General features: G+C 41.7%; 1 protein-coding gene across 6 annotated transcripts in view; it reads right to left on the bottom strand.

The window, feature by feature from the left end:
- Positions 1–17,133, bottom strand: part of NCOA2 (nuclear receptor coactivator 2) — a 268,578-nt gene that overhangs the window by 36,753 nt on the left and 214,692 nt on the right. For all 6 annotated transcript variants that reach the window (XM_070392625.1, XM_070392631.1, XM_070392628.1 and 3 more), the window contains 7 exons: positions 16,793–16,896; positions 12,998–13,175; positions 10,595–10,783; positions 7,857–7,958; positions 7,432–7,575; positions 4,474–4,621; positions 1,532–2,801 (listed from right to left, as the gene is read on the bottom strand). In XM_070392625.1, the coding sequence (XP_070248726.1) occupies positions 1,532–2,801; positions 4,474–4,621; positions 7,432–7,575; positions 7,857–7,958; positions 10,595–10,783; positions 12,998–13,175; positions 16,793–16,896 (2,135 nt within the window). The remainder of the gene's footprint in view (positions 1–1,531; positions 2,802–4,473; positions 4,622–7,431; positions 7,576–7,856; positions 7,959–10,594; positions 10,784–12,997; positions 13,176–16,792; positions 16,897–17,133) is intronic.

The raw sequence follows: 17,133 nt of genomic DNA, 5'->3' as shown, positions 1-17,133 counted from the left end.
CTTTAGGTAAGATATTGCTATTAACTTTCCATGGAGCCCTCGGTTTCCCCACCTTATGATTTTACAGCATTACAAAATAGCTGCTATATAGAATTCTGCACTAACATCGAAGTTTAAGGGTTAATTACCAAGAAGGTTTATATTCTTAGGCTGTTTGCCTTGTGAAGGACACAGAGGCTTGAAAATCATCTCTGCCTCACAGGAATGGTAGCAGCTGTCAAGACATCAAAGTGAAAGAAATAAAAGAAGCCAAGTGCTTAGAAACCCGGACAGAGCCCAGCTGCAAGCATGTGCAGCCCCGACTCCCCCAAATCCTGCTCTCCATCCAGACCCGCCTGCACCAGCTTCTGCTGACTCAGCAGGTTCAAGGCTACACATGGCAGGGGTGCTGCCCTCTCCTCTCCCCATGCACACCTAGTCCCCGAAGACAGTGGCACACATCAGATCCACTTACAAAACAAGTGTCAAGGACAAATTAGCGAACCATTTTAAGTAGAAAAGCCCACGTAGCTCCTTCTCTTCTTAACCATTCACGTCTTACAAGGCGTGAGGCCCAGGGCAGAGCCAGGGATTGGAGGAGAGTGGAGAGAGCAGGGTGGGGTCTTGGTTCATTAACCCAGCCGGAAACACCTTATGCCAAGCCACTGTGTCAGTAATAACTTTTTTTTTTAAACAAAGAAAATATTAAATGATTTACACTTTCCTTGTGATGTCATTATGTCCTCAGAGTATTATCAGGAATGATTTTGAATTATCACTTAGCTATCCTGGATTTTTTCTAAGAATTAAATCTTCAGATAAGAACAGCAGATAACACAACCGATTACTTCAGGTTTGCATTTATATATGATGGCTCAGCTCTACTAACATCAAGTCAAACTTGACCTCTCCTTTCTTACTATCCATTGGCCCTTACATACCTTTTATACGGATGGTCTAAGAAATTCTTTAGCGTGAATCAGAAGTTTTGGTTGAGAACAGAGTTACAATGATTTTCATTAGGTTTGAAAAACCAGTCAAACCCTGATCTTAAAATGAGAAAGGTAAATAAATAACTTAATTCAGTCTGTACTGACAAGGCCCCCACTTTGAGGAAGTGATTATCTCCAATTTCGGCATCGTCTGCTAACAGGGGTCAAACTACAGCTGGCCTGTGGGCCACTCGGGCCACCGCCTGTTTTGTGGGGCCCACGAGCTAAGAATGGATGTCAATCGGGTCAAACTCGAGTATCGGGGCCTGGAGCACAGCACACCGCTTATGTTCAGTGTCTGTGTCCGCACTGCACAGACTGTGTAGCCTGCAAAGCCTAAAATATTTACCATTTGGCCCTTTCCAAAAACAGGCAGCCAATCCTGCCCTATGGTAATGTCACTCATTACTAGATAGAGTATTTGGAACTGTTTCAATCAAGTGAGAAAATTAGAGAAAACTTATTTTTATCTCATCACCTGTGGCCTCAAAATGCCCCTGTGGAGAAAATCCTTAATGGATATGGGTTAGTAGCCTTGGGGAATACATTATAAAACTCACCTGGTCACTAGGCTCAAAGCTCATCTCCTCCTTCTCGGTCTTCATAGCTATTAACTTTGTGTTACTGGCAGGGTCCGTCTTACTGTCCAGCCGCTCAAGTTTGGGGGTAATTTCCGGTAAGCCAATGTCTTTAGTATCATCTTTATCCAGCAAATAGCGAAGTAGTGCATTCTCTTTCTTCTTGGGGCTCACTGGCTCCTGTTTCACAGTCACCTCCGAACCAGGAGCTGTGCTGTTGGCCTCCTGGCTCAGCTCTTTGCCTGTGGCTTCCGCTGTTAACTTAGCCAAGTCCACAGGAGAACTGCTGTCCTGCAGGAGTCTGTGCAAAATCTTATGCTTCTCCTTGAGCGAGGTCCCATGTGTCGACCCGGAACCGGGCAAGCTACCCGCGGAGTCCTTGTTTGTGTCCGACAAAGAGCTGGACAGCGGCGAAGGCTCCATCTGGTCGGATTTGGTGGTCAGCAGCTGGAGGAGTTTGGTCTGTCCTTTGCTGTCATGCAGTCTGTTCTGCCCGTCAGCTCGCTCGCTGCTCACACCCTGGGGTCCACTGGCCTCACTGGTGTCCTTTTGCTCTCCAGGATGGCAGCTGCTCTCTGCCTGGCCAGCTGGGCCTTCAGGGGGCTCCCCATACAGCCCAAAGCAGTCTTTGGAGTCCAAGCTCCCCATCTTGCCGAGTGGGGGAGGATTCATATTCACTGGGGAGTTTTGCAAATTGCCCATTTTTAGGTCTGGCGAAGCCAACGATGACCCCAAAGAGACCCCGTGCCCCTCGCTGAGGGCCTGAAGTGCGTTGAGGGAACTGTTGGTGTAGCTATGGCTATTTCCTGTGCTGCTGCAAACTCCTACGGGGGAATGCAAGCTTCCTGCGGGGGAAAACTGGCTGGGTGGGATTCGGGGGCTTCCAGCCACCCCAGGGCTCATGCGATGTCTCGGTGAAAGCATGGAGGTGGGCTGGCCTGGATTCATGCCAGGGCTGCTCTGTGAGGGACTGTTCATTTTGAGTGCATAGTTACTACCCTGAGGAGTGGTGGCTTGCATGCCCGACACATGGTTCAGTCCCCCGGAACCACCAAACCTGCCCATGGGCATGCTCATTTGCTCCTTGGGGCCGTTTATGGGGAAATTCATATTGCTACCAAGGGCCATGTCCTGACCTGGGTTTGCGCTGCACATGCCCTGATGGGCAGGGCTGCTGGAGCTAATTGGATTCAATGGCTTCCCCATTGCTTGTCCAGTCAGATCCGGATTCATTAAACACACATTCTGCTCTCTGTATAATGAGGAAAAAATATAAGATAAAAGGCAAAACACTTAGCAAGTTGTTATTAATTTTGAAAAATGAAATGGCCTCTTTTTTTTAAAAGAATGAGCTATACTTAAAGGAAAGATAATACTTTGATGAAACAATCTGCAATTATGGGCAAGACTGAACATGTTTAGTGTTGGACCAAGAGGGATGTTTTTCAGTCAGCTCATTAAGATGTCTGCGGTTTTCCAGAGGAGGGGCGTGTTTAAATCTAACTACTAGCACACTGAAACTGTAGTTATTAGAGGGGTTCCAATTAATTATATATTTTTCTCACTTAACACTATCTTACCATGAATAACTGAGAACTTGAACAATCCTACAGAAATGACCCAAACAAGTATAGCTGCCTTCAGTTATTTACCAGAGCTCACAATGCCTAACAATAGACACATCTGTAAGTCTGGAGAGCTCTGATGTGGACGAATTGGCTCAAGATGAACAGCAAACTGAGTGGGAAAAACTTGCCCCTAACTATTAGGAACACTACAAGTTCCAGAGCCAATAAAGTTACCAAAACTGTTTAGAATCAGGTCACTTCAACAGAGCCCCACACCCAGGTCCCCTGTATGTCAAAGCAAGAGCCTCCAAAACAGATAGCACGAGAGGGGACTTCAAAGTGACCTTAGTTTGTGACCTGATTCCCCAACTCCTAGATAACCCCTCCTACTCCCTTACTAACGACCAAAAGCAGGTTTTCTGAGCTGGATGATTTTCCAAGCCCTGTGAGCTTTAATTTACAGCCTTGGCAGTCACTTGTGAGTTACCAAATGTGTTCACAAACCCAAACAAAACAGGTTTCACAAATTGTCAAACATCAGCTTTCAGTTAGGGGGTGAAATCTGGCACATCTGTAATCACTTTCAAATTGTTTCAGTTTGAGGTCAGATTTATTAACAGTTGGCAAACAGTGCTGCCTGATTTTTATTTTTTTTCCAAAATAAGAAAGTAAATAATTGAGAAATGCAATAAAAGGGGATTCTTTCCCAGAGCAACTTTATATATCTTCTGATAGTATCTCATAAAGTTTTATATAGCACGTACATAAATATTTATAGAACTTGAAATGCAATCGTTTTCCTAAATTTGTGCTCTAAAACAGTATGGTTCATGACATTTATTTTTTAAATCAACATTTAGTTTAGTTTTCATTACTTTCATTTCTTATGGAAATGTTTATCACCCTTTAATTTAAAGTGTAATGTCAAGAATCTAACCCTGAGAAAAATCTAAAATCTTCCTTACAAGTGTATATATTTGACAGTTTTAGGTTTAAACACGTAGGAACAGAAATCATGCTAGTGGCTTCAGTATTCCTGCCCGGGGGGTGTCACCCCTGGGACCCGGTCAGTTTCCCTTCTCCGATGTAGCAGGCAGTCACGGCAGAGCCAAGTCCGGTGAGCCTGTGTTCTTCCTGCCGGTTTAAGTACCCACTAGTACTCAGGCTAGACACAGCCCTACTTAGCTGGTATCATGCAATGTCTTTTGGTTAACAGCAATTTGATTTTACATTTTACACACCTGGGCTGATCAGCAGACATGGCTAACAAATCTGAAAGGGTCTGGGATGACTTGTGACTTTTCTAACATCTCCTTTAACCTGGGAGGGAAGACAACTTCTCAGAACTAAGCTTACCTGTGAAGCATATGCAAAGATATGACAAGCTGAGGCTCATTAGTAGTCTGAGAACGGATGAGCTTGCTTTTCGTTTGTGCAGCAACAAGAGTGCCGTCGGACAAGGAGAAACGGTAGATCTGACTGAAAGCCAACCCTTGTCTCAGCACTGCGGGCGAGCAAGGAAACAGAACACACGTTAAGGAAGCACATGGGGTGGGGGCGGGACAAGACATAATCCCAGTAATAAACTGCACTATGTTTAATATTTTCCGACCAGCAGTTAGAGTTGTAAGTAATATTTCATGATATTAAAAGAGTGTAAACAAACAATTTATTAGCTCAAAACAAGCTTTTACAATTATCTGTTTAAAATGTTAGAAAACAATGCAGAAACATGATACCTCTTAGGTGTACAATCTGCCTTTTATGTCCCTTTAAGCTAATACAAATATAGTAAAATTTAGGACAGTAAATATATTCCCTGAATATTCATCTCAGTTACATACTGTTCAACTCATCATCTCACTCTACTATTCCCCAATTCTGTTTCTCAGTGTGTAAGAAGCATTATTTCTGTGGTTAAATCAACAGGAAGTAAAAGATAAACAATCAGAAAATCTTTTCAGAGGAAAAAAAAGGCCAAATAGAAAACCAAAACAACAAAAGTACAAATCTTAGTGACATGGAATTGGTTTAAGGTCTTTGTAAAGAATCAGATGTTTCTGTTTTCAAGACATTGGCAGAAAATACAACACAGACCAACTAGGTTAAAATAATTTCTCTTAAAATAAAACTTCATGGCTCATCTTTTAATATAACTGTATTTCAAAACTGTCAAATAGTGCATATTAAAAAAAGAATATCTCATTTCAGAAAAAGTAGCCATATAATTTAGTTACCTCTTAAGCCATTTTAAGAAGACCATATCTGTTTTTTACCAAGTAACCCTCAGCATAAACTTTGTGGGTGAAAAGCCCCAAAGTGACCAATAACATTCACCATTCCACAAGGACGAAGAGAGGAAGAGAGAGGCTGACACCTGCTATCGATCTGATTTCGTGGTAAAATCTCACTTTGAGCACTTTCCCTAAAGAAACCCCCTCTGCAGTTTGCTACCTGCAGTATTAAGGTATTACATTCTGGCCTCAACTGTCAGGTGCGTTACTCTGAAGTGGTCCCACTGGAAATGAACTACTGTTCATATGTGTACCTTGCCTTCTACGTAAGTATGTTCCTAAAAGGTAGCATAAATACAATTTTTATAGTAAGACTCATATTTCCAATGGCTTATAATTTCAGAATTTAATCTGATCTTGGATGTGATCCTTTAAGAGTTTCCATTTCCATTTGATCTACATCAAACGTGTTTACTACGAAGACCGGTGTTAGCATGCACAGGAAGCATTTAGGAAGCTCTCCATTTAAACAAAGCCCTTCAGTAGATTTTTACTCGATGCAAATGATTACCCTTGATCTTACCTACTTTGTACATTTAGATAAAATGTATTTCAGAGTTTCCTTTCAGTGGTTCCAAGCTAATGAAACCTAGCAGAGTGCCGAATACATCTTCTAAACCCCTTTGTGAGGAATCAGGAAGCCACAGAAATTAAATGTAGGACATTGCTACACAGGGCCCAAGGACATGTTTGCTAATGGTGAGCTCTCATTTTTTGCTGTTACTATTCTTTTTATTTTAAACCAGATCCGGTGAAATGGCATTGATTCCTATCAAATACGGCCTTTTTACTTCCTCTTATTATTATTTTTTTGACTTAAAAGAAAAATGCTGGGAGACACAAATTGTTGGAGTATGTGCTTATTTTAGAAGAAGTAACGATAAATAAGATAAAAAGGATAAACAGGATGAGGAAAAACTAAGGGAAAGAAGAGAGGTCATTTGCTATGATTTGTCCGTTTCATCAGCGAGCTTAAGAGCATCAAATTTAAACATATAAACACTACTGGTAAATGCCAAGGTTGCGGATGCCCATGAAATGGAGGATGCCAAACTAAAACTCTACTTGCAATAATGAGTTACAACTTTTCTCTGCAAAACTGCAGACAACTTGCCAAATTGAGTGGCGAGGCACCCTGTCCTGCCCCCGGTCCTCACAAGCAGCCTGGCCCCCAGCTGTGGACATAGGTGCCCACAAGGAAGACAAAGTTCTCCTTTGTTCGCCTCAATTTAACAAACATCCAGGAAGCCCGTGAGGAAAAGGGATTCTGTGGAAGAACTCTGGGGGCAGCACAGTGGAGTGACAGGCAGGATGGGCCAGATGAACGCCCAGTGCCCACACTTACTACCTGCCCAGGAGCCGCCACCTCACCTGTGCCAGCTGCTGTCTGCAGCAGGAGTCACAGTGCCTGCTTCACAGCGGGCCCGTGAGATAACGGGAAGATAACGGACAGTGCCAGACAAGATCAGGTGCTCAATAAGGGCGGCGATTAGCACTGAGACATGACTGAAGTCTTGGGTTTAGTTCCAGCTGTCCTATTAATTAATTTATGATCTCAGGCAAGCCACCTCATCTTTCTGACCCTTCCAGAAACATCTGGGTAGCCTTCAGTGATCAGCATCTGGAAGGAGGGCTAGTCACTTCAATAAAAAATTCACAAATTTCACTTAATTCCTCTTTCCTCCTTACGATTAAGACATTTCTTTTGATATTAGATGGTACCTTATTGTCTTATACATCTAGAAGTCTTAGAATCAAAGACAACGAACTCTTTCCCTTTCCTTTCATCTGCTCCGTGAAATCATCATGTCCAAGTCTATGTCCCTCATCTCACTTTCCTGTCCTATGGCGACCCCCGTGAAAACGTCCTTCAGAAGGCAGGGTTTTCTGGGCATGGCACACACGGACACACAGAGTAGCCAGACCCAAGTCTGCGAGGTGAGCCTCAGAGAAAGCTCCCGCAGGAAATAGCAGTTTAGCAAAATCAAGTTAAAAAAAACTCTCCTTTGGAGGCGCTTACCTTCATGGTGATGCCTCTTGGCATAAGACAGAGACTCCCCCTCGTGCTGGGCATGGAACTTCTGAATGCACCTCCTTACCAGGTCCTCCCAGCCGGGCTTCATGGCAGCCCGCATGGTGCTCGTGTCCAGTGATGTGATCTTGCCTAGTGAATACAGCAAGCATTATACCTACGTGCTGACCCACTACTATGGAAACAATTAAAATTTTAAAAGATGAAAATTTATTTATTTATAGTAGTACATGGACCAAAAGGGCAGATAATGAAAACCATTGTCCCTCCCTGGCCCGTCCTCCAGCTCCTCAGTGAGTCTACCCAGCAGCCACGGGTCCCTGCGTCTGCCACCGTCTAAGCACGTTCCTTGCATGACAAATACGCAAGCATCTGAAATGATTTCTTTGGTCTCCTTTGCAAAGAAAGTTTACCTTGGAGATCTTGGCGAGTAGTAAAACTTTCTGATGAGGGAAGAACCGGTCTTTCCTTCATGGGGACTCTCCTTGCCACACAGATCAAGCAGGACTGCAAATCTTCAATCGGAGACACTTAGGGTTATCACATTAGGCCTTTTAGTGATTCAAACAAACTCAAGTGTATTTATGACAGCACAGCTTGTAAATCAACAAGGGAGAGAGTGACAAAACGCCATGTACCTCTGCTTTTCACCGGCTCTATGCTCTCCTCCACTGAAGTGGGAAGCAGCTGGGGAGGGGGAGGGGTGAGCTGTGTAGGATGAGCCGGGGGAGCTGAGGATAAACTGCTGAAGCCACACGATACATGTGATAAAAGAATATCCACCGTCCTAGCGTTAGCAACCTGAATCCGTCCACCCAATGACGGAGAAGAATGGAATCCTTTCTTATGAAACGGCAGACCCTAACAACCAGCTGAATTCATAACAAAGTAGAGAAATGATGAAAACCAAAATCTGACACGCTGCTTTGTCAGGGGTTGCCTCTTGAGTTTCAGGTTTACAACAACAAGGAAAACTAGATATACCTTCTACTAAACTATGTAAATAACCCTATGGTGGCTATATGCAATTTAAAATAAAGAAGATGAACTAGGTCTAGACTCAGAATTGGAAAACAAATCCTAGAAAATGCAGCGTGTGCCAAGTTCAGAATCTTGGCCGTGGCTGGTTTCCCACAGAACTGGTGCTAAGTGTTTACTCCACACCCACTGCAACTGTTTTATGCATCTATGTCCACTTCTGGAGAACAGGAAATGTTTCATTCATCTTTGTAACATGCAGAGCGCATGGCGTAACCCTTTTCAATTTCAAAAAATGCTGAGTAAAAGGTTGTTAAAAAGAGTCTCTTCGTATCTTATGTTAGGAATTTATGATTATTCACCTTTAAATTTAGGAAAAAATTTCTTCAAACATATCCAGTAATAACGGGCATCACAAATTAAATATAATCCTCATCCTTAAGATAATAAACACTACATTTCTGAGCACTTACTATGAGATGGACATCTGTCCAGCTGCTTCTATACGCTACCAATTCATTTAACTCTCTTAACAACTCTTTGAGGTTGGCGATAGCATTACCTCCATTTAACAGAGGAGAAAACCAACCACAAAGTTTAAGTAACATGCTCAGCATCATGCAAAACTTGGGTGAAACCAGGACCTGAACCTGAGCGCACCATGGCTCAGAAACTCTACTCATACTGAGAGCTAGCACCCAGAATCAGATTTCAAATGTCCCAGAATATGTAACTATACCACACCAACACAAAATGAGCTCAGCTATATCTGTTTATACTACTTTTGAATATTATCATAGATGGATGAATCAGCAGTACTTACTCTGTCACATACAAGTGAATAAAATCTTTCGACATTCCATACCTATGTATAAACTTAATTTTGAAGAACTATGTATTGTCTATGACAGCTCTATTACTTCCTAATACAATTTAAATTAAAAATTACTTACATATTTTTTTTAAAGGGACTAAATAACTAGACATAATGCCAATCATGGTTCAGGCACAGCCATGTAATCCTTATTACATTCTGACACTGCTACTGTTGACTTCACTTGATTCTAGAGCAAACTCCTGTTCAGAGAGCTCAGTAGAGCCTAAGAATGATGCTTCTGCCCACATGGTCCTCAGCTCCCCCTTCTCTACGCATGCAGAACGCACTCTAGGCATGTCTCATATTACAGCATGACCCTCAGCTGTGAATGGTTTGCTTGGAGGGTGCAGGGGTGGATACTATATACCAGCTTCTCTTTAAGGGGAAGAGTCTAAGAACTTAGAGTCTGAAACCCCCTCCATTCCCCACTCCCATCTGTATCCTCTCTTAAGTATCACTGTGGACCCAGCATCCATGGATAAACTATATGGAATCCACTAATCCCTTGAAGTACAGTTGACCCTTACACAACACCACTTTCCCCTGCACAGGCCCAACTTAGACATGGATTATTTTTCAATAAATACATATAGTACTGTAAACTTATTTTTTCTTCCTATGGTTTTCTTAATAGCATTCTTTTCTCTAGCTCACTTTATTGCAAGGATATAATCCAAGCAATATACAATTATGTGCTAATTGACTATTATCGGTAAGGCTTCTGATCAACACTAGGCTATTAATTAAAACTGTTTTTGGAAAGTCGAAAGTTATACGTGGAGTTTTGATGATGCAGGGATTAGCGCCTCAACCACTGAATGGTTCAAGGGTCCACTGTACATGAAAATGCTCTCTGTACCATGTGCACTTTTCTAGGCTGTGGCTCACAGCTCGCAGCAGCTCATCCCAGGAGTCCAGGCTCCCCCAGAGGTTCAGCCACTAACAGGGCAGCCATTAGCCACACCTGGCTATTTAATGTAAATTTAATAAAAGAGAAAAACTCAGTCTCCCAATCGCATTTCAAATGCTCAATAGCCACATGTAGTTAGTGGCTGCTATGCTGGACATTGATGATACAAAACAATGCCGTCACTGCAGAAAAGTCTATTGAGTTGTTTTAAAGACTTACAAATAAAATTTATCATAAAAATTCTTAAGTAGGTGGAAAAAACAAACAAAAAAGACATCTCTAAATTTTTCTTTGTGTGGCCACTAATTTTATATTATAAAGTGTGAAAGAAGCAGCATAATAATAAATACACGAATACATAAAATATACTAGAGATTTCATCCTACCTTCTCCTTCTTCCTTGATGGACTTTGGTTGAGAGACAGCAAAGCACTGCATAGTTTCATATTTTTGATGTGCTTCCTGGTTATCATGACCTTCCTCTTCAGACTCAGGCAAAGGTTTCACCAGCATTCGACAATTGAACGTATGGCTGTTGCGCCTGGGAGGTTCGCCAGACCAAGATCCCCCGTTCACTGAGCAAGGCAAAGAAATCCGAAATTATAAAGAAACCAACGTGAGACTCACCACTGCCAAATTATCAAAATATACAGGAAGCATAGAGTCATTTTATTTTTATATAGCGCTTATCCTTTTCTATTGTAATTTCATAATCTAGAGGAGAAACATTCTTGGGTAAATGTTTCATCTTGGGAAAATTCTAGGAATTTTCAGAATGTCTTTTTACCCTTCCCTTCAAGTTCAGATCTTGACTATTTATTAACAGAATACTATAGTTCTCCATTTTGAGGTTTTTCTAACTTTGATTTCTTGGAAATTTATTTGAATCTACTTGCATTCCAATTTTATATGTTGCCCCTACTCAAAAATCTGTAAGTGGTACCAACTGTAGCATGCATTAAAATATTTTAGAAATTGATTTTAGAGAGAGAAAGGGAGAGGGAGAGAGAGATAAACATCTGTGTGAGAGAGAAACATCCAAAGGGCACCTCCTGTATGTACCCTGATGGGGGACTGAATCCAAAACCTGGTTCACTTTTAGCCAGCCAGCATGGCTCAGTGGTTGAGCATCAACCTATGAACCAGGAAGTCACAGTTCAATCCCCAGGTTTTGGGCTTGATCCCCAGTAGGGGTTGTGCAGAAGGCAGCCAATCACTGATTCCCTCTCATCACTGATGTTTCTATCTCCCTCTCCCTTCCTCTCTGAAATCAGTAATAATATATTTAAAAAGAAAAAGTCACTGGTTAGAAAGCACTGAATGGGCCAACTAGATGTCATGGGTGTTTCGGCGAATGCAATGTTAATCCTACAGCCACTGGGCTGTAAAGGAGTAAAAAAGGAAACGCATGCTAGAGAGAAAAAGGCAATTATCAAGTTAACAGCAAGAAACCATTTTAGAATTATAGAAGGAACCAGAGCTAACTTTATACGTCGATGCAGACATTTGAGAAGTCAATTTCATCACCAGCATTCTTACAAGCTTATTTACATAATGAGGACTACACAGAGTAATCAAAGGAAAAAGAGCTCTTATTAACTCAGGTTAATAAGTAATTTGAAAGTATAAAAAAATACAATATAAAGTAAGGCAAGGAACTCCTTAGACAAGTGTATTAATAATAGTGAATTAATAAGTATAGGTCCTTTGAGGAAGTCATAAAATTACTGAAGAGATTTGAAAATATTAGTTACTTGAAATAAAAAATCCCATTTACTAGACAATATAATAGAAGAATCTCACACTAGTATTCATATATTCTGTATTACTCTTGCAAGTCACTTTGAATAAGGGGTTATCATATCAGGGAAAGGCCAGCCGTAATGGAATTTGAAAAGACCTTTGCCTATTTACTGTGGTAGCGATAAAACCAGTTAATATAAACAGTCTTAAGAAAAAGAACAGAAATACTTGCTAACTCAGGACTTGACCTTATTCTCTCTTAAAATATGCACTTCTTTTTCTCCGTGAAGATGTTCTTAGCATCATCAGTTTAAGTGAGAATATTTAAAAAAGAACCACTTAGTAAGCGGGAACAGCCATATTCCAGAGCAGCAAATAGAGTGGGCCCACGCTGTGAACCACCCAGTTTAATATGGGCCTTAATGATCACCAACAGCGCAGGCGAGGAAGCAGGAGTTGGGCACAGGGAGGGGCTAAGGAGGCAGTACCTGATGGAGACACCTGCTGGGCCGCTGGTCTGTGAAATGGAAGAGCCCATTTGGAGCTCTGGGGCTGAGAGCATGCGAGCCCTCGACACCCACTCGTTTCTGAACATCTTACTTTTAGAAAGCTGTACGCACCCACGTCCAGACTTTTTTTTACCAGCCGGACTTGAAATAGGTTGAATCTCAAACTTCTCATGACCTTCTACTTCTTAGACAGTCATGGAGAAAAGGACAACATAGTCGCTGGCACTGGGTAGAGTGGGAGGCAATTTGGCAGCTTCTTAAATAACAACAACAAAACAAACCCCATGAAAACAGTTGCCATGAGTACTTGCCAGCGGAATTATTTTCATGTACTTTAAATATAGGACCGAAACGCTCAATCAAGATCAATGTCTGCCAATGTCCTTTTCTCCATGGCTCCTAAGCTTCAATATTAACACAGCACTTCTAGACGCCCCGGTGACACATTCCAGTTCTCTCTCAGCCCTCTAACCGGGACGATGTGTGCACTGGGGGAGGGCAGGGGAGTGAGGAGAGACCCAGCAGACAATCCTTTACCTATAGACTTTGGCAGCAGGTTTTTGACAAATTCAGTGTGGTCCCCAACATGCAGGATGCTATATACACTTTTGTTCATCAGCTCCTCTTGGTTATACCTTAGGTACTGTGTCACATTCTCTGAGACAAACACAACGTTGCCTTCCAGGTTCACTACAAAGAAGAACCCATCAAGGGCCTGAGGGAAAAGACATGGATTGTGTTAGAAAAGATACGACATAGAACCATATGCAATTGTTAAGAAGGGAATGATCTTTTAAGGGAAATACATAATTCACACATGGCTAGAAAAGCGATCTCTCTCGCCCTCTCCTAGTTTTCAGAAACAACACGTTTTCTGTTGGTGAAATTACTTCATCGTAGTAGGTGGGAGAGAGCCCAGATCAGGTTGCTTGTTACAAACTAAATGACAAACACTAACTCCGGTAATTTACCAGGAGGTAATTATTGCCAAGTAAAACTACAGGTACTTATCTGTATTTTCAAAATGAGGTGGCGCTATTCCAGAGGGCCAACAACAAGTTTGTGACCAACCCAATACAAAGTAATGTTGTACAGTCTCCCAATACAACGGAAGGGGTCACTGATAATTCCCCCCCAATTTAAGGATAAATGCCAAGAATCACCCCAACCCCCAATTTTACTACCTTTAAAACTACCGGGTTTAAATGGAAAGAATTGCAGATGATCTCAGACCTTTGGAGAAACATCAGTCTTTTACTGTTTGACGTACATGGGGACAGAGTCTGAGCAATCTCTCTGATGTGACAAACCAGTCTTTGTCGGAACCTTAGGCATAGATGTGGCTGGCACTGTCCTGAGACGTGAGGCTCTGGTTTGTGATAGTGAGAACTGAAAGTTAACTGGTCCGTCTACGGGATGCAGGCTCCTACATCATCTAGATAACAGTAGCATTTTTCCTGTAATGGGTACATAGCCTTAGTTTTCCTTGTCATTCCAATCTAGATTAGGGAAGGAGATGAGGAATCTAGGATCATTTCAGGAAATAAAGATAGTAATGGTAGCTATCGAGCATGTTTCCTGTGCCTTAAACACACTCCCATTTTACTATTACAGCTCTGGAGGGAGCTGACAGGCGGGCGGGAGCTAGTGCAGGAGCGCCTGCCTCCAGAGCTGTGCCTGGATGATGACAGTGAGAGTGCTCTACCCCGCGCTCACCCCAGGCCCTTTCCCAGCGTGTTTCCTCAGTGATGCCATGGCTGGGAGCTCAGTGAGTTTCCCTTCCTGAGCCCTGCTTGTCAGAGCTGTCAGGTGAGTGATCAGGACTAGAAAAGGTTTGATATTGATAGGCATTCCTGGAGAAGCACCCCCTGGTCTACCCAGTTGATGCCATACACTTTCTCTATGCTATGCGTTTACGACTGTTTTCAACATGAATATTACATGTACATATTGGTATAGTATGTATGTATGGGGCAATGCTTACTTTTCCCCTAGGTGTTTTTTTTCCTTAAGTTATTACTTTACAGGCTCATATTTTGTGAGTGTTCTTTAAGTATATTCCAGCTTTAATTCAATTTTTATCACAAAACTAAGAGCTCTCTCAAATTAGAACTTACCAATGGTATAAGCAATATGCTGGGGCAAAGAAAAACTATATGTAAATGGCCTTCCAGAATAGGTTGGCACCAACCCTGGAAAACCCTGTGTGTGTGTGTGTGTGTGTGTGTGTGTACAACCATGTGTGTCTGTGAGGGGGGACAGGAAGTCAGCTGATTACTTATGTACCAAGTGTCCTTTTAAGCTCATCGCTTTAGATACAAATTCATCAGGGATTTTCATAATTGCATTATGTAGAGTTCACTTTCGAAAGTGCGTGTAGCTTCCTTTTGCTTTTGTACTCTGGCAGAAAGACTGATATGTGGCTTAATATAACTGAAAGAGGAAAATGTTTCATCTTGTAGAACTGTCTGTGTTGTTTTTAAAATCTCACTACGAAATGCTCTGATGAAAAAAGCTGACATTGGGTTTTGTTGCCTAGCAACCACTACGCTATGATGTAAGCATGAGTGTGCATCTATGCCTAGGAACAGCTCGACAAGAACAAGTTTTCTCTGTTTAAATTATAATGACATGCTAACAGAGATGAAGACTGAGATCCAAACGCTAAGTCACCAGATTCAAGCATTACCTCTCGAACAGATTCAGCAGTAACGCCCAGCCACACTGGGATTTGCTCAGTGCACTGGATTTCAGAAGACTATTTTGAAACAGCAAAAATGTGGTTTACTTTTATGAGATAAGGCCCACGGACATCTAGCAATCTGATTTCTACACTTAATGAAGGTGCTCTCAAAGGGTTTGAGTCACAGCCTTGTGGTTACTCTAAGCATTTCTTTTTAGCAGCTCAGAAATTTTCCCAGGAGTTCCCACCCTACCTTAATTTTTGTCTTCTGATATAAAGAATAAACACAGACATATGAAAGTTTCCTAATTATAATAACTTGGATTACTATAATTTTCAAATCAATTTTATTTGTAATCCAAGATGTTTTTCACAGAAGTTATCTCCTTCTTTCGTCTAATTCTAAACAGTCCACCTAGAATTTTCTTATTTGCTTCTAAGAACCAAGTGGGAAGCTGCTCTCTGGCCTTTCCTTGCCTGTTGACTCTGGAAAAGCAGGTTCAATGTTTTTGCTTTTTCCCTGAAAATTGTAGTTGGAGGATTTCAAGCCAGTGAATCAAGAGAAACAAGCAAGGGCCAACATGGGTCACTTAGAGTCTTTTGGCAGCAGGTCCGGCCCCAGAGAATGAACTTAGTAATTTCTAAATACTACAAAGACTGCGCCAGACAATCTTATATATATTTTTTCTGTGCCCACCCCCCACCTTCCAATTATATGGTAGATATTCACAGAATTCAATTTTCTAAAAGTATAAATCACCTTATGAACCAATTGAAAAAAAAAGGAGTGATTACTGGTTATCTTTGCATTAAAAATCCCAATTTCTTATATGTATGTGCCTGCTGCGAAGCTTCTGGGCATGTGGCGCTTTTCAATCTCATCCTATCAGCAGAGGGAATTATCCTGAGAACTGACATAATTTATGTCTCAGGGCCCCTCTGCTTCTTGTGATATGTTTGCTGCTATTTCCCCCTCATCTTACCATAGCCTACATCTTGAATTTAATTCTGGAATAGGTACAGCACAGTACTGGGTGTTAAATACTGTGCTAGTTAATAAAATAGGAAAGCTGAACTTTACAAATTCTGATCATAAAACTCCCTCAAGTTAATAAAGAGCAAGCAGTTAAGACCAACCATTACAATTGTGATCCTTATCTGAAAAGTTCTGCCTATTCAGTTTTTATCTTTATGAGATAAACAAGTTTGAAGTTGCCTAAATAGAAAGCATAAACCCTTTTCTGGCTCTCAAATTTTAACCTGTATATATATATATAAGGCATATGTATATGACATACATAAAATCTAAGAATTTGGGGAAAATTTCAAACTGAAATATATCAGAATTTAACAGGAATTGTGAACATGATTTTCCAAAATGAATGCTCAACTGGCAGTGAAAGCCTGTTAATTTATATTCTGGTCTAGTCAGTTTCATTCTAGATCATTCATTTGAAATGTAGATCTGCTGGAATCGGGAGCCAGAAGAGAGAGAGACATGTTAATAAACCCAAGAGGTAAGCAGTACTTCGATCTCAGGAGTGAAAATTAACTGCATTATCCTTAAACTAGGTTCACCTGAAAACGAATGTAATCATGTGAAAAGATGGACAACATTGTAAACTACAGAACCAAACGAGGTGTGCTACCTCCAGCATCATGGGCCCCAGCGCATCCTTGTCGATGACACCCTGCCCCGTGGATGACACGTCTGACTTCTGCACCTCGTCTATGTTGGCAGCCGCTGCTTTCTCTGCAACAAACGTAAGTGTGAATTAAATGGCAGTGCGATTTCAAGGACAGAGTGACACAGAAACATTTTTATTGTAATGACTTTTAGGTCTCCAGCGGGATCAGATATGACTGTAAAAGAGTTGGAGCACATCCCCACTGGCCCTGAACGCGAGAAGCTGCTGAAGCAGGAGCCAGAACACTCACTCTTCGCCTCCAGAACCTGCAGCTCTGCTCCCTCTCAGGCTGCCGAGGAAAT

Source organism: Myotis yumanensis, unplaced genomic scaffold, assembly GCF_028538775.1.
Source record: "Myotis yumanensis isolate MYYU_CA2020_CCGP unplaced genomic scaffold, mMyoYum1.0.hap1 SCAF_15, whole genome shotgun sequence".
NCBI lineage: Eukaryota > Metazoa > Chordata > Mammalia > Chiroptera > Vespertilionidae > Myotis > Myotis yumanensis.
The sequence above is the reverse complement of the archived record's forward strand: the minus strand, read 5'-3'. Positions and strand labels throughout refer to the sequence as shown.